At 44.6% G+C, this 22,397-nt stretch overlaps 3 protein-coding genes across 4 annotated transcripts; 2 read left to right on the top strand and 1 right to left on the bottom strand.

Moving 5' to 3' along the window:
* The first annotated feature begins 51 nt into the window (after positions 1-51).
* Positions 52-13,612, top strand: USP30 (ubiquitin specific peptidase 30). The gene is made up of 13 exons (XM_074159492.1): positions 52-128; positions 317-426; positions 1,366-1,548; positions 2,798-2,901; positions 3,640-3,738; positions 4,487-4,529; positions 4,793-4,887; positions 5,615-5,674; positions 6,718-6,804; positions 7,333-7,413; positions 8,451-8,670; positions 9,371-9,479; positions 10,558-13,612. The coding sequence occupies exons 1-13, from the start codon at positions 52-54 to the stop codon at positions 10,820-10,822; spliced, it is 1,533 nt and encodes a 510-aa protein (XP_074015593.1). The 3' UTR covers positions 10,823-13,612.
* A 754-nt stretch (positions 13,613-14,366) lies between these two features.
* On the bottom strand, positions 14,367-16,416 carry ALKBH2 (alkB homolog 2, alpha-ketoglutarate dependent dioxygenase). Its single transcript, XM_074159742.1, has 3 exons — positions 16,120-16,416; positions 15,330-15,528; positions 14,367-15,186 (listed from the first exon to the last, which is right to left on the bottom strand). The coding sequence occupies exons 1-3, from the start codon at positions 16,322-16,324 to the stop codon at positions 14,877-14,879; spliced, it is 714 nt and encodes a 237-aa protein (XP_074015843.1). The 5' UTR covers positions 16,325-16,416; the 3' UTR covers positions 14,367-14,876.
* A 151-nt stretch (positions 16,417-16,567) lies between these two features.
* Positions 16,568-21,377, top strand: UNG (uracil DNA glycosylase). 2 transcript variants are annotated; one of them, XM_074159585.1, is made up of 7 exons: positions 16,568-16,705; positions 17,288-17,488; positions 17,597-17,692; positions 18,480-18,577; positions 18,985-19,073; positions 19,307-19,485; positions 20,026-21,375. In XM_074159585.1, the coding sequence occupies exons 1-7, from the start codon at positions 16,616-16,618 to the stop codon at positions 20,164-20,166; spliced, it is 894 nt and encodes a 297-aa protein (XP_074015686.1). In that variant the 5' UTR covers positions 16,568-16,615; the 3' UTR covers positions 20,167-21,375. The 2 variants fall into 2 exon arrangements, with proteins under 2 accessions (XP_074015686.1, XP_074015685.1); XM_074159584.1 differs by lacking the exon at positions 16,568-16,705 and having other exon boundaries at positions 17,176-17,488; positions 20,026-21,377.
* The last annotated feature ends 1,020 nt before the right edge of the window (positions 21,378-22,397 follow it).

The raw sequence follows: 22,397 nt of genomic DNA, 5'->3' as shown, positions 1-22,397 counted from the left end.
CCGCGCCGCCTGCCCGCGGGGGCCTGGTTCCGGCGGCGGGGCCGGGACGCGATGCTGCCCGGCGGCGGCGGCGGCGCGGAGGCGGACGGGGCGGTACGGAGATTGTTGCGGGCCGGAGCGGCGGCCAGGTCAGCGGGGACGGGGGGGTGGGCGGAACGGCCCCGCTGCGGGAGGCGGCGGCGGCGGCGGCGGCCCGGTGGGGCCATCGGCCTCGGCCGGACCTTCCCGGGAGCTGTGTGAGGGGCGTGAGCAGCTACCGGCTGCTCGGTTATGTGGTGGTTTTTTGTGGTTGTTTTGGTTTTTTTTCCCGTTTCAGATATAAAGTGATGAAGAACTGGGGCGTGATCGGGGGGGTGGCCGCCGCCGTGGCGGCGGGGATGTACGTGCTGTGGGGGCCCATCACCGAGAGGAAGCGGCGGAGGAAAGGTAGGGAGGGCCGGGGGGGCGACAGCCCCCGCCCTGGGCCCGAAAGCCCCCACAATTAGTTAATTTAATTAATGATTCTCTGCATTTAGGTTCCTCCGAGCTCTCTCCCGGGTGTTGGAAATGCACCTGTTTCTATTATTTCGTTATTAGCACCCGTAAATTATTTTCTCATGCTAACCATAAAATTTTGGTCACTGCCCTGTGTAGAAACGTTAACAAATCAAAAAATCGTGTATTGACCACAGGATTTTTCTTACTTACGTCATGTTTTAATTGTTCTCCATGGGCATTTTTCTAAAACTGTGACATGTTTTTGTGTCTGGTGATAAGCTCGTTCCTGAACTGCTGCAGGTACTGGCACCTTATTTTAGTTTGCGTTTTGGAATGCGAAATAAAACGTGCTCTTACTGAATGTTAGTACCGGAGAAGTGAAGGTCTCTCGCTAAGCAGAAATCCCTCTTATAAATCCTTGGCAATCCAAGACTTTTCGTAACAATGTGCCAATCTGAGGAAAAGAGGATTCTTACCCAAAAGGAGCTGAAGCACCCAAGGGTGCAGCAGTGACCCCACCGGCTCCGGTAAACTTGCCCAATAAGGGGTGAATTTTACATATTGTATAGTAACTTGCAGATGATTCTGAACCTTGGTGTTGTTGATAGAAATCTATTCCTATCAGGGAAAAAAAAAAAAAAGTATTTTTCAAAGAAATTTTAGTATTTTTACAGTGGTGTAAGCCTCAGAGACCACTATGTATATGAACACTTCATAATACGCTGCTATAAATGCCAGAGTCTTAGTTTTCATGGGGTGCAAGTACCAAATAAACGGAAATAATTTAATTTTAATATCATTTTAATACCTATATCACAACCCTTGCTAATGAAAATAGTAAGGTTTTCCTAGACTTTATGGTGTAAACTCTTACACTTCTATTTGTAGGGCTTGTACCTGGCCTTCTTAACTTAGGAAACACCTGTTTCATGAACTCTTTGCTGCAAGGCTTATCTTCCTGTCCCTCTTTCATCAAGTGGCTGGAGGAATTTACAGCACAATACAAGACAGAGCGGAACCAGTCCATCGAGCATCAATACCTGTCCGTCACTTTGCTGCATCTCCTAAAAGGTACTTTAACGTTTTCATGTCGTGATAAACTAAGGAGAAAATATTTCGCTTAAAATGTTATCGTTTCTACCCTCCTTTCCTAAAGAAAGGAAGCTCACGTTGTCTTGCATTCTTCTCTTTTTAATTTCCTCTCCTAACTTTGAGCTCATTGGCCAAATTCAACCAATTTTCACTAAGGGGTAGAGATCCAAAAGGTATTAACTTACTGTACCGAGCCTAAAAAATGCGAGGACCGGTGTGTATGTCCCCAAAGTTGTTTGTTTCTTGGCCAACAACTGCAGGTTTCTAGGTTGTGTTTGACTTGCCTGGCAACGGAGAAGCAGTGGGCAACAAAACCCAGCATCATACCGTTTGCCAGTGGCTTGAACAAATGGAAGCAGAAGGCAACAGGGGAGCTGAAAATGTGGTTATGGCCCCCATTGCCACGGGCTTGAATGCTTTTGCTCTTCACAGAATATTAATGGTTAAAACAATATCAATATGGACCCAGTCTAATGGAAGAAATAGGAAAAATATTATCACAAGTAGATGGACACTGAGAATTCTATATAAAAGAAAAATAATGCATTATAAAATGATTAAAGCATTTTTTCCTAATCACTAAGCTGACTATTTTACCCCAAATACGGACTGTTAAATGAGAAACATTGTACAATGTTGGATACAAATGCTAAAGCCTCTAAGCCTGATTTGCTAACTCATTTCAGACTTGCCCCTGTGCTAAATTTGTGTATCAGCTACATCCTATTTAAGCACTCAAAATGTTTGATTTGTTGGTTCTCCCTGGCTCTCCTCACAGGGCTTTGTTTTAAAGGGAATCCATTGGAAGTTTTCATGTCTCAGGATACTGCTCATCCTAAAATTGTGCCAGTTAAGCATGTACATTTAACTGATGTAACGATGATGGGGCATTAATACTGGGACTTCTGTGACATGTAAACTACCAATTTTTACCTAATCCACTAGTAAAAATTTCTCTTTTCAGATGATGTTTATATTTATTCTCTCTGTAACAGTTGAGAAACCTTTAAATTTGCGTATATATCAGATGAGGAGAATACATGCAGTCAGCCTGAGTCAGATGAGAATGGTAATTAATAGTTTGTCACTGTCTACCTGTCTTAATCAAGAACAACTGCTGTAACCCGTTATATAATGCTTAAGTAATGTAAAGTCTAAAATAAACAGATTTGTGTTTTAACTGTTCTTTGTGACTCCCTCTAACATTTTTTAAATGCGATGTCTCTAGCTTTGTCCTGCCAAGAGGTAACAGAGGACGACGTCCTGGATGCAAGCTGCCTCTTAGAAGTTCTGAGACTCTACAGGTGGCAGATCTCATCGTTTGAAGAGCAGGTGATTCCAGAATTCAAGTCAGATTGCTTCATATTCATCTCAATGCTTAGATTTGGAGTAACAGAAAATCCAAGCTGTGGTACTAACAGCCCTGACTGTCAAAGCTGAATCTTCGCTGTAGCAAAAAGTTTGCTTTCAGAAGTGAAGGAAACGAACCATGTGATTGATGAATGGTGTTTTCAGTTGGCTTAGATATTTGTCATGGAAACCCTGGCTGCTTCAAAACCTCGTACTTAATTACCTTCAGATTTGGTTCAATGGAGCCAGTAATATTAAAACAGAAGAGATACAGCACTAATTTGCTGTTCGAGGGATGGACTCCACTAACATTTCCAAATTTAGTTACATGTAACATACAAGATTTCTAATTCTTGTTTCCAGTATTTTCAGCCCCTAAGTAAGCGCAGCTGGCCAATGACCTCAACCAATTACCTCACTCATAAAACATGGTTCTATCTTTTATATCTCAGAGCCAAAGCAAACAGCATAGATTTCAAATATGCTTTTATTGAAATCAAGGAAAGCAGGCATTTGTCCATTCATTTTTCTTTTTCTTTCTCCAAGTATTAAGTCTCTTTTGAGAGATTTTATGTGGCCTAGAATATTTTTAATAATGGAAGTTCAGCTTTATAGAAAAAGCTTTTTTGGCAAAACTACAGCAGGTGCACAAATGATTACTATTAATGTACAATGTTTTTTGTTTCTGCTTCCTCTAAGTCTTATGCCTCTATTTAATAGGATGCCCATGAGCTATTTCATGTCCTTACCTCTTCATTAGAGGATGAACGGGATCGGCAGCCACGTGTGACACATTTGTTCGATGTGCATTCGCTGGAGGTGACTTCATTACTGATGTTATTTTATTATCAGGAGAAGTTTCTGTAGTCTGCCTAGATTCCCACGTGTGTCGGGTATAAAAGGTCCGTTTAGAAACTGAAGATATCTTCCCTGTGTCTACAAAGCTGTTCTTTAGTGCTGATAGAAACGAATCGATAGGTCAGGTAATCTATAAAATTAAAAATGGTTTTCATAAGCAAATGTATCTGAATTTACAGTGATCCCACTTTCATGAGGGCTTCTGCATTCCTAAATCCACTGAATGTAGGGAGTGAAACACTAGCATAGAAGAGGAGTCCAGAGAAGCAGTTACTCTTATTTGTAAGAGTTGACGCGTGAAAAAGGTCTGAAAAACTGCAAAGTGGACATTTATGGAATAGTCCCATTTGGAGGTGAAATTTATCTTATCCTCCAGTTTAGCGGTAAACTTAGTGCTGATGGAAATTTTCTACCTCTTTTTGTCTAAAATATATACAGAAGGTTTATAAAAATCTGTTAAGCTTTTATTTCAGTATTCCCAGGCAGCGAATTCTGCAGATCAATTATTTGTTTTATTAGAAGCGTTCGTTTCATCAACTATAAATTTGTTGCATGCTAGGTTTTTTGGCCTTTCTCAAATATAAAGAGACACTAAAACTCCCACAATTGTTCTAATGTGAGAATAGCTTATCAGGGATGAAATAAGAACATATTTAATACTTAGTGCTTTCTGAGGTGGGGTTAATGAAATTTTTATCTTCTTCTGTAGCAGCCAGAAATAACCCAAAAGCAAATAAGCTGCAGAACAAGAGGTATGCTTTTTCCATTCTGAAATTTGAATATTCAATCATAGTGTAGTCACTTTGTTTATTAAGGGGATAGTATTAATTGATCTTTGTCTGTATTGGGCTGAAATATATCTCTTCAGCTATAAATACCCCGTTAATTATTTGTCAGAGGGACAGAACATGTTTTAGAGCAGTTATTTTTGTTACTGTGAGCCAAAAATGTGGAATTACAGTGACGAACAGGGATGTATTGAAACTGAAAGGACAATTTCAACTTTGTGTTTCAGGGCCTCTTCCCCCTGTGTCCAATCACTGGAAATCTCAGCATCCTTTTCACGGGAGGCTGACCAGCAACATGGTTTGCAAACACTGTGAACAGCAGGTATAAGAACAAGTGTCTCGTAGTATGTATACGTGAAGAAGGATGCCCAACACTCAGAGCGTGTTCTGAAACCATCATCCCTTGTTTCTGACATAGTTGATTTAAGCTCAAAGGTTTGGAGTGACAGCTTAGACTGTTGCTTTTTCAGGTACTTATTATGGGATTGGTGCTGAAGAAGAATGTATCACTAAATATAGTGAGGAAAATTAAGCGTGATCCACTTTGTGGGGATAATAGCTGCCTTATCAAACAGATTAATACCTGTCTTATTATATTTAATATTCAGTACCACAGCTGTAATAGTCTGAAAATCCACTCACATGGGTAGCGTTTTAGGGCTAGCTATTCATTCAGCACGCGGTATTGAGCTTGCACGTGCAAAGCCAAATTAAATTGCAGTCCAGTTATCCAGAGCAGGGAGACGAAGAGAACCTGGATAAAGGAAAAAATACAGTAAATCTCATTTGTAGATCAAACTAAGAATACACTTAGTACTTTTACTTTTCAAAACCTTGTAAACAAATTTAAGTGAGCAGGGACAACTTCAGCAGAAACAGGCTAAGAAACACCTTGTGTTTCCCGCTTGGGAAAGCCGGGGTTTTGACCCTATTCCACCAGGTAATTGTGGACCAGAGGGCATATGTTCATCTTTTGTGAGGTTGGTTGGGTTTTTTTCGGGACTGTCATAAATTTTAACTCGCTGGCTATGTGAAATATTTCCTTGCAGAGCCCTGTGAGGTACGATACCTTTGACAGTCTCTCACTGAGTATTCCAGCAGCTGCGTGGGTACGTATCCCTCTAATGTGCCTACTGCCGTGTCCTCAAAACTTTATCTTCTCTAGATGCCTTCTACCTGACTGATGCTACAACCTGAGTGTAAACGAGTAGCTAGTTTATTTTCTTGCATGTTGGTGCAATTTACCAATTAGTACAACAAGCCTGACTTTGTTGACACAAATAAGAGTTTTCTGTTTCTCCTGGTGGAGTGTTTGGTCCTTTCTGCGTAATTTGAACAGACCAGATCGTATCCCGAGGGCTGTGTGTTTCTGGCCATCATGGAAGGTGACCTTTGGGTGCTCTGTGGTGGTAGTACACAAGTTACCCAATGCAGGCTTTTGGATCAAGTGATTTCAACTGGAAATTGTTTCTGGGTTTTTTTGGCGCTCTGAATAAATGACAAAACGTTGTAGATTTTGGGGGCAAAATGTGACATTTTTGAACTGTAACAGTTTGTTACTTAACATCTGCTAGAGATTTGTCTTTCCAGACAAGTAGCAAGTTCTTGCAGTCATGGAAACTTGACTTGTACCTCCAGAACACACTCCTGGACAGCGAGGGTTTGGTTTGGGACACATCTTCTGCTATTTGTATTTTATTTTATAACATCATCAAAGATTATGCCTTTCGTACTTGGCAATATGTAGTACAGCCTACAAAAAAAATAGGAAGGAGTGCCTAAATTCAACTAAATGCTGTAGTTCTCCTATGTAGAGGGTCAGAGTGCAGAAAGTGACCCATGAAGTGCTAGAACTTCAGAGAAAAATAGTAATTGTAGTTTAAAACCCCACTAACGGAACCACAGAGGAGTCACAGCTATTGTTCTTATCTACAGACCGTGATGTTTTCCATGTTTAATCCAGGCTGAGGAAGAATCCCCACAGTTAGTTACGTTATCAGTGTTCTATACTCAAAGCCATTTAGTCAGTTTTCTCAAGAAATAAGTCTGCAATTCTGTAGTTTCTAGGAAGAACTTACGAAAAATCCTTTCACAAAATTAAATGGAATGCACCCTGTAAATACTGCAAATAATTTTGGTTTTTCATACTAAGGGTCGTCCTATGACGCTGGATCACTGTCTCCATCATTTCATCTCCTCTGAATCTGTCAAGGATGTTGTGTGTGACAACTGCACTAAAGTATGTAATTTTAATTTCTATAACCTTCTAGCTCAGTTTTAAGCCTGGTGACAGAATGATGGTTTCAGTTCTCTGCTCCTTTCTTTGTGACTTCAGGAAAGCCTCTGGCCTGCCTGGGATTTCTTATATTTAAAATGGAGTTCTTAATCTCACAGAGTATTCTGAAGCTTTGTTTATTATTAAGACTCAAAATTTACAAATATTTTATTCTGGTATTCTAAACAGTATTTTACAGTTGCCTGTAATTTGATGATAGCACAGAGCCAAAGGGGCTTGTTTGAAAACCAACAGAAACGGCACATGACTATGCATAAACCTGGAGAAACGGGGCTTGTTCTGTCATTTCTGCTTGATTTTGGTTTAGAATTCTGGTCTGTTAGGATAGGTCAACAATTCTTAAGAAAATTCCTAAAAAACTGTAGGCTTAATTAATTTACTTAGCATAGTTCTTGATAGACAGTTACTGTTGTTTGCAGCGTGATTACAGTAGGTAATCAAATGGCTTTATTGTTTTCCCTTTGATTTCAGATTCAGGCAAGAGGGACTCTGAACGGACAGAGCATAGAAAACCAGAGAACAACATTTGTTAAGCAATTAAAGTTAGGAAAGGTGAGGCAAGCTAACCTTCCAAATCTATTATTAAATCCTATTATACAGTAACTTTTTTCTTTGATCTCTTTGCTTGGTGTCCGCTTTTGGGCATTAGACTAATGTTTTACTTAAAGTAAGCTCATTTGCCAAGTATTTGTAGACGTTGAGGCCTCAATTTAGGAAAACATCAAACTCCATAACTTAAAAGAACGTGAGTATTCTACTGTTATTCAGCAAAACGCTTAAGCCTGAGCTTGGCTCAGTGGCAGTTCATACGTCTTGCATTAATACTTGATTTCCTTGGTTAAGGGAAATGATTTGTATGTACAGTGTTTGTAGGAGCTTTAGTGAATGCATGTTTCAGAGAATTAAAATGTTCTAAATACAGCTGGTTTAAGTGAATTGGTGCCGAACATCAGGTGTAGTTTATATTAGAAGCTTTTATTATTTTTTTTGCTCTGTAATCACAAAATGCAGAGGACAAGAGGGCACTCATCTGTAATTAACAGCCTTGGGTGCCATTAATAATAATGTGTAATTATTGTTAGAGGTTAACCCTGGCATGACTTTGAATGTCAGATATTTATAACAACTTGACCTTTTCTGCCCCTGGTACTCTCCCTGTGCAAAGCCATTACTTATTAGTAGTATTAGCAAATGTCTTATAACAACAAATTCCAATCCTCATTTCTACCTCACAGATCAACAAGCTAGATGAGATCGACAGGTGGGCTTTTTAAGAGCACGCATGCATTTTTATTGATTTTTCTTCCATTTGGAGAAAACAATGTTAGCTGTCTGTCCTACTGCTGAGTGAGCAAGCAGCAGTGGCATTAGGAGAAATCTCAAGAGATCTGAGTTAGTGGCATGTTTTAGGGATACTATTGCCAACAAACTCAAACGCAGATAAAGTAGCACATAGGGGAACAGTTCAGTCATCTATTTCCTTATCCACTAGACTTACCATTTCTGTTAGTATGCTTTTAACTTGAACGGCTCTTTTTCTTAATTTAAAATGTATTTTGACTCTCCTTTTCTATGGGATATCGCTGAAGCTCCCTCAGTGTTTGTGTATCCATCTGCAAAGACTGAGCTGGTCAAACCAAGGCACTCCTCTGAAACGTCACGAACATGTACAGTTCAACGAGTTCCTGATCATGGACATCTACAAATACCGCATTCCTGTTCATAAATCAAGCCAGAATGAGCTGAATCAGAAAAACACTGAAGAGACAACACCTGGGACAAAGGATGGGATAGCAGTAAAACCTTCAGGTACTTATTTTGAAAATAAAATCTATCAGTTATTTCTACGTTTCAGTGATAAAACATTCTAATCTGCAGAATGAACACAAGAGCAGTGTCTTTATTTGGATCTGTGCAAAGAGGACAGGTAAAAATCCCTTTCCCAGCAAGCATCAGGATACCCCGTTCCAAGTTTACAGTTCAGTTTTGATAATTTAATTTGATCCTACTAAATATTAAAAAAAAAAACAACAAAACAAACAAACAACCAATTAAAAAAAAAATCCCAGAGAGCACAGAACTCAAATGTTTTATGTTCAAAGGATGAAGGAATGCTGAACTCAGCAAGTCCAAGGGATTATCTTATGAGTGATATCTTCTGAGGCTTCAGGACAAGCATAGAAAGAATGCTGGGGACGATGGCTTCCTAAAAACCAGTTAGAAAATCGAGCCGTAGTAGGTCTGTCTTTTAGGCAGCTCAATATTCTGTTTAGTTGGGATTTTGTAAACATGGTCATTTTTGTATTTGTGTAATGTAAAAACAATTACCACTGTCTTTGGATTGTACTCCTCTGCATCTCTTAAGGGATTGTAATATGTAATGAATTAAAATACGTAAAATACCTTCATATTCTGTAATGAAAGATACTGCAGGAACGGGAGCACTGTTATTAGTAATATTACTAGTAGCATTTGAGTTCAGTTACTGAACATCTTCTTTCTCTTGCAGATGCGGAACAGCCATCTGGTACTAAACCGCTCTTTATGAATGGTGCCTGCTCCTCTTCATTTTTAATGTCCTCAGGAACTTTTCCGCTTGCTGCATTCCCTGAATGCAGGTAAGTTAGAGATTTGCATCCTATCTTGTAATTTCTGTCCCTTCAAATTATGTTTTCCTTTATTCTGTCTTTACCTTGAGGCTGCATAGTCACAGAATTCACCAGAATCCATCCTAGCTCCTGTGCAGAAATTTTTTGCTTCTCTCTTGGTTGATTTTTAGTGGTTGTCTTTGGCTCTGTTTCTCTCCTAGAAAAGGGAGTACAGCATATTACAAGCAAAACTCAAAATCTCCTTTCTCTGGTTCATGGTGCAGTAAATCATCCTTCTGAATAGCCATAATCTTACTTTTGCTGTTTTCTTCTACCTCTTCCTTTCATTTCTCCTCTTACTCTGATTTTAAAACTATTGCAAGAAAGTTCTAAATCTCTTACAGACCTTTTTTTCAAACGTTATATTTAACAAGCTTGATTTAAGTTGCAACTGCCATGATTCAACTTAGTAGATCAGTTTTGATGGTTCTCCTGATAATCTCTTTTCTTGGCTTTTGAGAACGTTCACGTATTTTCACACCAGTTAGTTCTGTACCACTTCTATCTGCCATTTCATATTTTCCCCACGTGGAAGACAATTCCCACAATCACTGTGTGAAATAAGACGCATTTTGTGCCAGATATTTGTTATGAAGATCGTTGAGAGCAAGTCCTCCAAACTGTGTCTGTTGTTATCTCCTGTGAGTTATCTCCTGCAATTTTACTTTTCAGTTAAAAGCTCGTTCTCCTAGAACAGCTTTTCTGTCCAGTAACGGTGCTTTAAGAACTAAATACTGGCACATTGGTAGGTTTGATGGAAAACGCTGTTGCAAAATTCAGTCAATTACGCTGTACAAAATGTAGTAGCCCTCTGTAGCATAACCTTTTAAAATAAACGGTCCAGTTTTCTCAATAATAGAATCAAGCAGCGTTGCAGTGAAGACTTGGTACACTGAAAAGGAACCGCAAGGCAGTACTTCTCTTATGGAGCTATCTATTTGCCCTAAAAAGAAATTGCAACTGAAGACAAAGCACATGGGGCTGCTGCTGGCGTGTGCGTGATCCACAGGAGCTGCTGACCCTCTCCTTTTTCTCCTTTGTCCTTCAGTTCCCCTGTGTACCTTTACCGCCTGATGGCAGTTGTAGTTCATCACGGAGACATGCATTCTGGACACTTTGTGACATACCGCCGCTCCCCACCTTCTCCTAAGAGCCCCCTCTCTGTCAGCAGCCAGTGGCTGTGGATTTCCGACGACACCGTTCGCAAAGCTAGTTTGCAGGAAGTCCTTTCTTCTAGCGCTTACTTGCTTTTTTACGAGCGTGTTCACTCGAGGGCACAGCACCAAAGCTTGGAGTTGAGGGCTGAGGAGTGATTGAGAGAGCAGAAGGAAGACAAAAACTGACAGAATTCCTCTAACGAGATTGACGCTGCACCTCCTGTTATGCAAATAACCCACCGCAGGCCCTTTAATTTTCCCCTCCCTCTATGGCAATGGCTGGCTCCCGCTGGGAGTTGTGTTTTGTACCAAAATTACGCTACCCAAAGTTGGTCTGCTGACGTCACGCAGTCCAAAGTATATCTGTGTTAGAGAAGCAGTTATTCTGTTAGGCAGTAATTTTGTCAACATCACAGCTCTGAAACAGACATTTCAAACAGACTCCACAAGGCTGTGTTCCATATTCTGACGCGTACGTAAGTTTTCAAAGGGAGATGCTTAATCCTATACATGTCACCACAGACGTTTCTGAACAGGGGGAGCCCCAGAAGCGGTTGATGGGAAGCTACTGTTATCAAAGGCAATGATTTAAGAAACAAAGTGCCTTGAGCTTATTTGAATATCTACCTTACCGTTGTCTGAGTCCGCTGCGTGTGGGTTGCGTTCTGATAAATGTCTCAAGATGATAGGATGAACTGCTAACGGAATCGGATTTCTCTTGATATCCCAGCTAATTTAATAAAGTAAGGCATCTCTACATAACATGCACGATCTGAAAAACAACTTCCCTCTTCACATCATTTTCCTAATATTTTATTTCTTTATATATCACAGAAGGACTTCTGCAGATTCAAAGAGTGGTTTCCTTTTTCCAGGAGAAAAGATACGTTTTTTTAATCTATTAGGAGCTGAGACCCTGATTTATTGCTCTGTATATTTGGAATATTGCTGAAATCAAGAGACAGAAGTGTTTGCTAGCGATCAGTATTGTAATTTCCTTCGTCACTATGAAGCTGTTGAATGCAGTTGCTTGTAGTATCGACTACAACTTTTAATGCTGTGATTTCAAGGCTACTGTAATTGGTGTTTCAGACTTACCCTTCCTATTTTAACGCTGAAAACTGCCATTTCTCATCAACCATTCAGATACATGCTGTCTGGCTTGCAATTGAGCTTTAGAGCTTGTGCCAGCTGTGATTGTGAGCCGAGATGTACAGCAACCCAAGCATCCTTGTGAAGTTAAGAGTATACACGACTGAATCGGGACTGGTGGGCACTTAACGTGTCTTGTGAAATAGCACAGTAGTCTGAAGAGACCGGTGTCGCTGCGTTAGATGCGGGTCGCCGTACAAACAGAAGTAAGGGGTACTTTGCTGCTCTAGATTGTTTGACGTGTTAAAAAAAAAGTCTCAAAGCACAGAAGGAAAAGCAGCAAACCCCCTTTTGACTGCTTTGAAATTACCAAGAATAAAGTATGTAGGGTATTTTTAGCTCTTTTCTATCAGACAAGCTTTTTCAGTGTAAAACAGCAACTAAGTTTTCAAATAGTAACAACTGTCTTAATAGTTTTTTAGAGCAACTTTGTACCTCATATATTCATATTGCTGCCCAAAGCTCACAGGCATTCAGAGTTCTTTAAACAGGAGGCTCAAAACCAGCCAACCCAGGAGTGGTAATGGGTGTATATGCAAAACTATTTACACAACTCATCATTCCAGAGTATGGATCACGATTCCTGCTCCAAGTAATGCTCATAGTACATAAAATAGTCTTTATAAATCCACTGATGTACTAGTTCCTGAGAAGTCTCCCTGTCTGTGCTAGGCTAGCAGTAGCATGGTGTTAACCCTTTCTATTTTAAGTTCTGGAAAAACAACAAGAAAAAACAAACAAACAAAGTATCTAGAAGGATGCAAAATGCCAAAAATGCCCTGGCCATTGAACTAAGATCTAAGGGACTTGCCAAAGGTGAGAGCCCTCCGTTCCGGGCAGTGTGGGTGTGCAGCAGGAGCTCTGTAAAGCAGTGCTGGGTGTCATCTAAAGAAAAACATCACACAAAGCATCTAGCTCCGGCAGGTCTACCATTTGTACCTCAGATCTTCAAAACATTTCCACTGCCAGCAACGTATATCCTGCAGTATCTATTCTCCACAGGGTCTGGGTAGAGTTTTTAACTGAATTTTTGAGAAGTTCATCTGAACAGGTCGAAAGCAGTAATGCTGGAGGTGGCTCAGAACATACGCACACAACGCAGTAAGTCTTACATTTATCAGTTTGTAAACAGGGACATAAAGCCACATATTACTGCATGTTCGATATGTTTTTCTTTTGCATAGAGCTGCTTTCCAGAGCTCAGGGGCCAGTGTGCTGAGAATGAAAGCACAGTCGGGGCACGGCACTGATAAACTGCTCCGTTTCACTCAGCTGCAGATTTACTCTGAAAGCTTCCTCAAGAGCTATAAAGATGAGGGTTGAGTAGTCAGCATTTGTTCTAGGTTTCACTGGTGGGAAGGAGTAGACGGTCTTGGCTTAGGTTTCAGTGTGAGGAAGGAAGCAAAGTGTCAGCACCTGGGTCCGGGTCCTGGGCTGTGCTACATGCTCCCAGCCTGCTGCGAGCATCAGAGGCCTCTGCAGATGTTTTCCACCCAACCCTCAACCTTTCAAAGTCATTGGGCTCTGTGCAGGCATATGAGGCTCATCAAATGCTGTTACTTACAAGCTTCCCATGGTGGAGAAGGTGTTAATAAAATGTAAACGGTTAAAAAACCATCAGATTAGACCTCCATGATGACATCTGTGTGTCTGGATTATTCTTGTCTTATTTTGTGCATTATTTAAAAAATTAAGATATTATAGTCAAACCACTGCATTGCTGTTTGAAGTTGCGTTTTCACTTCAGGGTATTTTTGTAACTGTACAGTAGCAATAAAAGAACAAACTTATTAGAAAAAAGTAGCTGTTGATGTGTGGTTATTTCTTGAAACAAAGACCAATATATAAACCAAACCACATTTGATGTGTCCGATAGAAGCAGCACTTCACATTCCCTGGGTGAGTAGCATTCATGCAGGAGCAATTAATGCTATATATAGGATTTTGTGGTAGTGGCCACTACTTTTGTGGAGTACAAACTCCAAATTATCTAAACAGACATAGCCCTAATGGACCCACCGCTGGAGGACAGAGCCCATTGCTAATTCGGATATTTGGAGCCTGGTTATGCAGGGATCAGTTCACGTTCTCGCTCAGTACTTACCAGTGCTTGATTCCTCAACGCCTGTCGGTGACTTTGGACAGTCTTTCCTCATTTCTGCAGGATTCACTACCAGTGTGGAAGGTGATGCCTTTCAGGTAGTCAGAATGGAACCCCTAGGGATGATTATTTAGAAAAACAGACATTCTCAGAAGTTATAGCCTTTCACGCTGCGTTGTCTATATAAATGCTCCAACCCGGTCTTTCCCCAAAAGGCCATCTTATGCTCCCTGGTTTCTGTACAAAGGACCTGAGGAAGAAGAGGCCCTCTCCCTGGGCGGTAGCACCTCATGCTTCCTTTGGCCCCACCACTAACCAAAGAACCCAGTCTCCCACATAAGCAGTAGAGCAGCAGAGGAATATAATCAAGCAAAAGTCACAGTGACTGTAAACATGCAGCCAGCCTTGCTGCACTCACTATATTCGTATGTCAGCACTTCTCTTTTTCATGTCAGTCTCATTTGTATTTTATTTTTTAAAAAAACAAGCAAACTATAGCTCATTGACAGAGCATACACAAAAGCGTCACCTGTTGAACAGCATCAGCTTCCAGGCTCACTCTAAATGACTGCATCTTGTACTCTACAGTATTTACAAACTGTTTCACCGCTATCTGAAGGATATAAAGTATTTTGATCTTTTTGGAAAACCGGCTAGATCAAGATCAGTTGAGAACAAACTTCCTCCTGAGCAAAACAAGGGTATTACTCATTTAAAAGTTGTACCAGCAGGACTACAGCAGCATTTCACAGAGAAAGTATTCTGGCATTTAAGATCAGTGGTCGCAGTCTTTATTAGCAAGTTACTAAATACACTATCTGCTCTCCTGGTTTAATTTGCTCATCTGGTACCTTGGATCATCAAAGACAGTGTCTGAATGAGAAACTGACAGTTATGTCAGGGAAGAAAGCTCCTATTTTCAGAGTCAAAAGACCAGGTGCTTGATTGCTGTATAATTCACTTCTTGGCTACAGTCATCACTTTCCGAAACGTGAGGTTGATTCTAGGGGCAAGTACTCTCTTGCGGATGGGCAGGCTGTGGTACCAATACACGTTGGTGGGGTACTTCATCATCAGCAGGCTGCCGTGGGCCAGCTGCAATTTGATGGGCTTCATGTGGCGCGTTGCGTTTTTCCCTCTGGAATCACAGTGCCTGAAAACAAAGTCCCTGCAAGCTCCAAAGGACACAGAAGCAATAGGACTGCGTGGAACCAGTTCTCTCTCATCATCTCGATGTTCACCTATGTGGTCCCCACCGTCTTTATATCTGTACACAGAACAGATGAATTAGTTCTTCCACCAATCCAATTAAATGAATGTAAAACAACTTGTCAATGATCCGTCAATAGTGTTGCACAAGCAATTTTTCATTTGAACAAGCTGCTTGATGCAACTGGAAATCAGACATACCTGTTAATAAGAACAAAATTAAAAGTATGTCCAGTGTCCAAAGCGATGCGATCTCTGATACGGTTGAGAACTGGGATCCACGGCTTAGGAGAAAAGGTAACGCCCGAGTAAGTGTATGTTAACTCAGGGTCTCCATAGGTTACCTGCTTCCTTGGAATGTCATGCCATTTGCCAAACACGTGCAATTTTGTCATTTCACCTGTTTAAACAGGAGATGAGAAGGATCACAACCAACTCCGTACGACCTCCGCAGTTCACAGGTTCAACAATCTCCTTGATTTGGAGCTTCTGTGAGTCTCCAGTGGGACAACAGAAAGGAGGGTGCTGATGACAACCCAAAAGCTGTCACAAGCGTTTCTGTCCCGACAAAGTAGTTAACTCTCAAGTTTGACATCGCTTTACTATCCCCACTGAATGTGATGAATGGGAAGAGCATCCCCATCATATTTTGTTGAATTGATTTTACCAGGGATGTCTCATATTCCGCATCTACCAACAAACCTCCTGTCACCCTTCCAGGACTATCCCTGTTCTTTGCAAGCGTTAAAACGTGAGTGAGGCCGCGAGTCAGACGCTTAAGGCTAAGCAAAACCAACCCTGCAGGACCAGACCTGTGCTCGCACTTCACTTCACAGGCCTGGATTATGCAAACACCGGGCACCTGCAGAAACCTCCCCACCACCCGGCAGCTCTGCCCAGGCCACCGGAATCGCCCCGGGACTCGTCTTGGGCGAGCCGGGCCGGGCAACACTTCACCGGGCTGGAAGCCGAGCCCCTCGGCGGCCCTTACCTTCGAAGTACTCCACCTCCTCCTCCAGCCGCTGGAAGATCTCGTCAGCCTCGGCCTTGCCGAAGAGGAGCCGGTAGTCGCAGTTCAGGCCCTCGGCGCGGATCTCCTGCCAGGGGGGCTGCCCTGAGGCGGGCTCCGCCGGCCGCGGCCTCTTCCCGCCGCCCCCCGCCTCGCCGGGGGGGCGTTTAACCACATATCGGTCCATGGGCGCCCGCTCGGAGGCACCGACAGCGGCGGGGACGGGCAGCGGGGACCCCCGCCTCAGCGATGCCGCCTCCTCCCGGCGACAGCGCGAGCCCCCTCAGCGGCCGCGGAGGGAGGGGAGCGAGTGCGCATGCGCGAGCCCTGTGCCCGCGAGCCCTGTGCCCGCCCTCCCCCCCAGCCCCGCCCACGCGCACGCGCGCCTTTTTGGCGCCAAATCGCCGCTCCGCCCACCCGCTCCGTGCCGGATCGCTGTCGCCCCTCACGGCTGCCCCTCGCCCGCTCCACCGCTGCCATGATCGGGCAGAAGACGCTGCACTCCTTCTTCAGCGCCGCGCCGGCCAAGAAGCGCTGCCGCTCCCCGGAGGGGGGCGGCGATGAGGAGGTAGGGAGAGGGGGACCGGGGATGAGGGGGGTCGGGGCCGTCGGCGGCTCCGGAGGGAGTAAGGGGGAGCTGACGGCCGGGGGGCTACCGGCTGTTGGGGGCAATTCGCGGCTGTGAAGGGGGGGGGGGTGTCTCGCGGCGCTGGTGGCCGTTGGTGAGGAGGCCACTCGCCACCCGGCCGCTTACAAAAAGCCCGCGCTCTTGGCACGCTTGAATGAGCTGCCCATCGAGGCCGCTCTCCGGCGCTGTCCAATGGGCGCTGACGGCCGCCGGCGCGCCACAGTTGCTAGGCAGAGCGGCGCTCCGCCGCCTGCAGCGAACCAATGGGGAGCAGCGTGGTCTTTCCCGTTAACCAATGGGTTTGGGCTTCCCGCTTGTGGGCGGGGCTGGCTCGGCGCGGCGGCCAATGGGGGCGGGCCCGCGGTTGTTTTGCCGCGAAATACCCGCGTGTGTACGGCCGCCCCGGGGAGGGCGGGGCGTGGCGGGGCCATGGCGGTCGCTCTCCTCCTGCGGCGGGGCCTGCGGCTGGGCCGCGCCGTCCCCGGCCCGTTCCGCAGCGGCCCCTCCGTTCGCCGTTTCCAGGTCAGCGCCGCGAAGAAGGCGAAGGCGGTGGGAGACGAGGCGGGCGCGGCCTCACCGTTGAGCCCCGAGCAGCTGGAGCGGATCCGCAAGAACAAGGAGGCGGCACGGCAGCGGCTGGCCGAGCGCAACGTGCCCCCGGGCTTCGGGGAGAGCTGGCGGCGGCAGCTGGCCGGGGAGTTCTCGAAGCCGTACTTCATGGAGGTAAACAAGGCGGGCTCGCTCGGGGTGGTGGGGCTGGGTGGCCGCTGCTCCCCGCCTTCCCCGGCCTGAAACTCCCCTCCCCCGTTTCTTCCCCCCCCCCCTCCCCAGCTGATGGCGTTTGTAGCAGAAGAGAGGAAACGCTACACGGTCTACCCGCCCCCCGACCAAGTCTTCACCTGGACGCAGATGTGCGACATCAGGGATGTGAGTATGGATGTGGGCGTTGGGGGTGTGTGTGTGTGTGTCCGTCCTTCCAGCTGCTGGAGTGTCTAAAACGGTGAAAACGCTGGGTCGGGTGCACAAACACCTTAATTCAGTGTTTGATCCTTTAAGATTCAGTCCCATGTGGTGTGGGTTGGGTTGTTTCTCTCACCTAACGTGTAAATCCGGGCTTCTCTTTTCATCTCTGATACCAAAACGTTGTTTTATTGTTTTATTACCCTCACGGGCCACAGAATTTCCTTTAAAACTTTAGTTGGACTTTTGACCTTTTTTTCCTGCGTTACCAAATTAATGTAGCGCTTAATTTTTGGATCTTGTAAATATCTTTATAATTGATCTGTAGTGATCTATAATTAAAAAAAAAAAAAAAGACAGTGTTTAAGGTAATCCCATCACCAATGTGCCATGTCAAAAATATCTCAGCAAATGGGGCATAGAACTAAATTATGAGGAAATCTACTTGGAAAATACCTTTGTTAGATATTTTATTGTGGCTCTTTGAAAACATTGGTCTTTTGCACTCAAAATATCTTCATGATGTTAGCAGCAAAGCTGTGATGATGTTAATCATTAGTGTTGGGTGGGGACTGTGTTCTTTAACTTATTTGTAATGAGATGTCAGTGATTTAACTTCAATTTCTGGGGCTTGTTTTTTTTTTTCCTGTGTGTTTATTTTAGGCTAAAGCTCATTTATAAGCCTTTTTGTTTTCTCCCCTCTTTTGTGAATAGTACTGATCATAATTCAGTGCTAACAAAGGTCTGCTTTCAGGTAAAGGTTGTCATTTTGGGGCAAGATCCATATCATGGACCCAATCAAGCTCATGGGCTCTGTTTCAGTGTCCAGAAGCCTGTTCCACCTCCGCCCAGGTATGACAACGTTCGATTTGCAAAAGCCCTTTAGTTTACAAATTATTTGCATTTCTGTATTAGTTATGGCTGTAAGTTTGGTAAGTGATAGGAAGTGTGAAATTTGTGTTGTCTGTTGCCTAGAAAAAAAACATTACTGCAAAATTATGGGCAATTCTATATAGTTTGATATTCTGAAAAGCATGCCGTACATAAATCTGTGTTTTAAGTGGTGCTGAGACCTTCTCATTAAGCTCCTATCCAGGCACACAAAGGGGGTCCTTGTTACCTGCTTCTATAAATGGCTTTATTATCTTAAATACTAAGATTAAAATTGATCCATATCTAGTATAAGAGCAGTAAGTGGTGCTGTTTGCTCGTATCTTGAAATGTGTTTATTTAAAATCTTCTGTTGTTTCTATTTGCAGTTTGGAAAATATTTACAAAGAACTGTCTACGGATATCGAGGACTTCACTCATCCTGGTCACGGTGATCTGACTGGCTGGGCCAAGCAAGGTGAGTTAAAAAACACTCTAGCAACGTGTCACAGAGCAGCCTACCTAGAAAAAAGACCCATGGGTTGGAAACAGTCCATCTGTAAAAGAGAAAATCAATTCTGAGTGCCTGTCGCTTAGCAGGTACCTTAGAATGGAAACTTAATTTGTCATTTCTCAGGGGAAGCAGGGGAAAAAGCAGTTAACGCTTGATTCTGCTTCATCCTCTGTCCCTCTGCTTTGTTGGCTTGGTAGGAGTGCTCCTGCTCAACGCTGTCCTGACGGTGCGAGCTCACCAGGCCACCTCCCACAAGGAGCGAGGCTGGGAGCAGTTCACGGACGTGGTGGTGTCCTGGCTCAACAAGAACTTGCACGGGGTTGTCTTCATGCTGTGGGGAGCCTACGCCCAGAAGAAGGGCAGCTCCATTGACAGGGTACAGGTTACTCCTCATCTCTTCCCTTTTGCTAATTTTTTTTTCTTTCCTTCAGTTGGGTGGACACTAGAGGGCACTTCTTTTACAGAATTGGGGGTTTTCTCCCTGCTTGAACCGTGCTGTCAAATTTAGCCACCCTTGTGTTCCAGCTTAGCCTTTGCCAGAATTAAGCAACAAAAGTGGAGCAAGTGTAACCTTCTGTTGTCAGAAAAGCTTCCAGTTCCCCCAGTTCAGGACAGAACTGTTTTGTTTTATTTTTCTAGGAAAAGGCTTATGAATAATCATAAAATTTGCTGTTAGGATTTTAGCAATTGAAAAATGACCAGGGTATTGCTGCTGCTTGACGTAGTCCATCCTCCTCTGCTCAGTGGGATAAAAGTCTTGGTCCTCATGGCCCCTTTTTTTGGGTCCTCAGGCTGGTGGCTGAGGAGGTGTAGAGAGGAAATCACACCTGCTCGGTGGGGGCAGAAGCAGCCAGCCTTGTCCAGGGAGCTGCAAACATGCAAATCTTAACGAGCGGTTTCCTCTAACGCTTTACAGAAACGCCACCACGTCCTGCAGACGGTTCATCCCTCGCCTCTCTCTGTCAACAGAGGGTTTTTCGGCTGTCGCCATTTCTCGAAGACAAATGAATTGCTCAAGAAATCCGGCAAGAAGCCCATTGACTGGAGAGCACTCTGAGCTGTGGGGCCTAATGGTTGGAGACAGCCCCTCTTTCAGGGGTTGTCTCGTTTCTGAAAAACTTTTGCTGACCTGAGAATTACTCTTTGGATGTTGATCGAGGAACAAATGACCAAACTTTCAGAGATGTGATATTTTTTAAAAATCTTTTTTTTTTTTTTTAAAGAGCAGATTGAAGTATTACGTGGAGAACTTCTCTGCTGTTTGAACAGGTCTCAGCCTAGTTTGAAGCAAAAAAAAAAAAAAAGACTTCTATATTAATTTTTGTGTGTTTATTGCAATGGGAATGTATTTTCAGGCTCTTGTGAAGGGCTGTCAGTTCTTACAGGTGAAGCTGTTCAGCTGTTGTAAATATCCTGCTGCACCTCCTCCTGCTGCTTTGCCTCCTACTGTGCAAATCCAGATTTTATATTTGGGGGTGTGGAGGTGACTCCATGGGAGAAAAGGCAGATGCTTTTGATTTTAGCCTTTTGCTGCAGATTACGAGTTTTATTAGAAATATGGCCTCTTGAGACTGTAAAGGTTTAACACTGTCAGAATTGTTACTTGGTGTATCTGTACTCTCAAGATTTTGGGGTAAATTCCCCCCAACAGCCAAGGGGAGGCTGCGACCAAGGCTCTGGTCGTGCTCTGAGGTTTTTGTTGGCATTTACAGAGGAAACCCATAATCTTTTGAGATTCTTACTGGGTGTGTTAATCACTCAGATTACAGGTGAGGTGTGAGCACTGTCATATTTGTGGTAGATGCCGATGGTGGCAGTGAAGGTTTGTTGCATCGAGATCTGCCAACTGATGGGCCGACGGTCACAAATTATTTAAGATCTTAAAAGATCTTAAAACAGAGGGAGGTTTGTGCCTTCATAGGAGCAAATGGAGGTTTCTGGCCAGTGTTGAAGATGACTGTTGGGACTTGCAGGATGAAGGCAAAGTTGGCAGTTCACACTTCTGAGTTTCCAGTTCATCTTTGACTTCATAATTCCTTTAACGGAAGCGAAGTGCCTTCTTCATTGGGAAATTACTTCAGTTTTTATAGAATAACGCTGTAAACCTTTCTTTGACACTTGCCCTGATAGGTAACACTAGTACAAGTGAAGTTTACGCTGCTTGTGGCTGTGTTGTGTGTGTTTTGGGTTTTTCCTCCCAGTTTGTTGTTTGGTTTTGTTGTTTGGTTTTTTTTGTTTTTTTTTTTAAATAAAATTAACTTTGTCTATGTTGTGGTGTGATCTGACATGGGTAGGATCAAGGCAGGGAGGGATGTGTGCCTGAGGTGAGGCCCTGGCTCTGCAATGGCTGCTGGCCTCGGGGTGGGGGGGGGCCAGTCCCTGCTTCCCCATGAGGAGGTAAAGCTGTGGGTGCTGGAGCTTCTCCTCATCCTCATCCCCATGACCAGGAACGGGGCCAGGACACCTTTGTCCCCCAAGGATCCGGTGTCCCAGCCAGCCATGCCAAAGTGTTGTCCCCCCCCCCGCCCTCTTCCCTTTCCACCCTCGCCTCCAGCAGAAGTTTTCCAGGGGAAATATTTCTGCTTGACGTTACCGTCACGTGCCGGAACGCAACCGTAGGGCAACCGCCGGCCTCGGGGGAGACAGGAGGGACGGGGGGGCCCCTCTCCCTGTGGCTTGGCACCCCCCCCCCCCCCCCCCGCCATGGCCTGGCACCCAGCCGGCCCGGCCTGGCCTGAACAGAGTGTCCGGCTGAGATAAGCGTGACCGGTGGCGTCGGTGTGGGCAGTCGCAGCTGGTGCTCGTCCCATCGCCGGGACTCGGCACCCATGGTGAGTGGTGCCCTTCCTCTCAGGAAGGGGCCGGGGCTGAGGGGAATGTGGCGGGGTCGGGCCGTTTCCCCTCAGGACCCTCCCCAGCTTTTACTGCCTGTGGAGGTTTTGGGGGGGGGGGGGTGTCAGTTTGAGGGGTTGGGGCTGGTGGGGTGGCTTTGCCACCACCCTTTGGATGCTGTGGGGAGGTTGGTGGTGGTGGGGGGACATTTTAGCCCCCTCAGGGCTGTGTGAAGGCAGAGCGGAGCTGTGCCCTCACGCTGTCTCACCAGTACCACTCCTGTTTTGGGGAGTAAAAATAGCTCTGGCTGAGCCTGCAGGCAGCCCGGCCGAGCTGGAGGGGGGGTCTGGCTGGGTGCTGGGGGGGGCTGCAGTGGGGAGAGCACTGGGGAAGGAGCCTTGGTGTTTTGGGGGGCTGTTCCTTTCCCTTCCCCACTCCCACCCCCCCCCCCAGAAT

The sequence above is a fragment of the Numenius arquata genome, chromosome 16, assembly GCF_964106895.1.
Source record: "Numenius arquata chromosome 16, bNumArq3.hap1.1, whole genome shotgun sequence".
Lineage (NCBI taxonomy): Eukaryota > Metazoa > Chordata > Aves > Charadriiformes > Scolopacidae > Numenius > Numenius arquata.
This window is presented reverse-complemented; position numbering and strand designations above follow the sequence as displayed.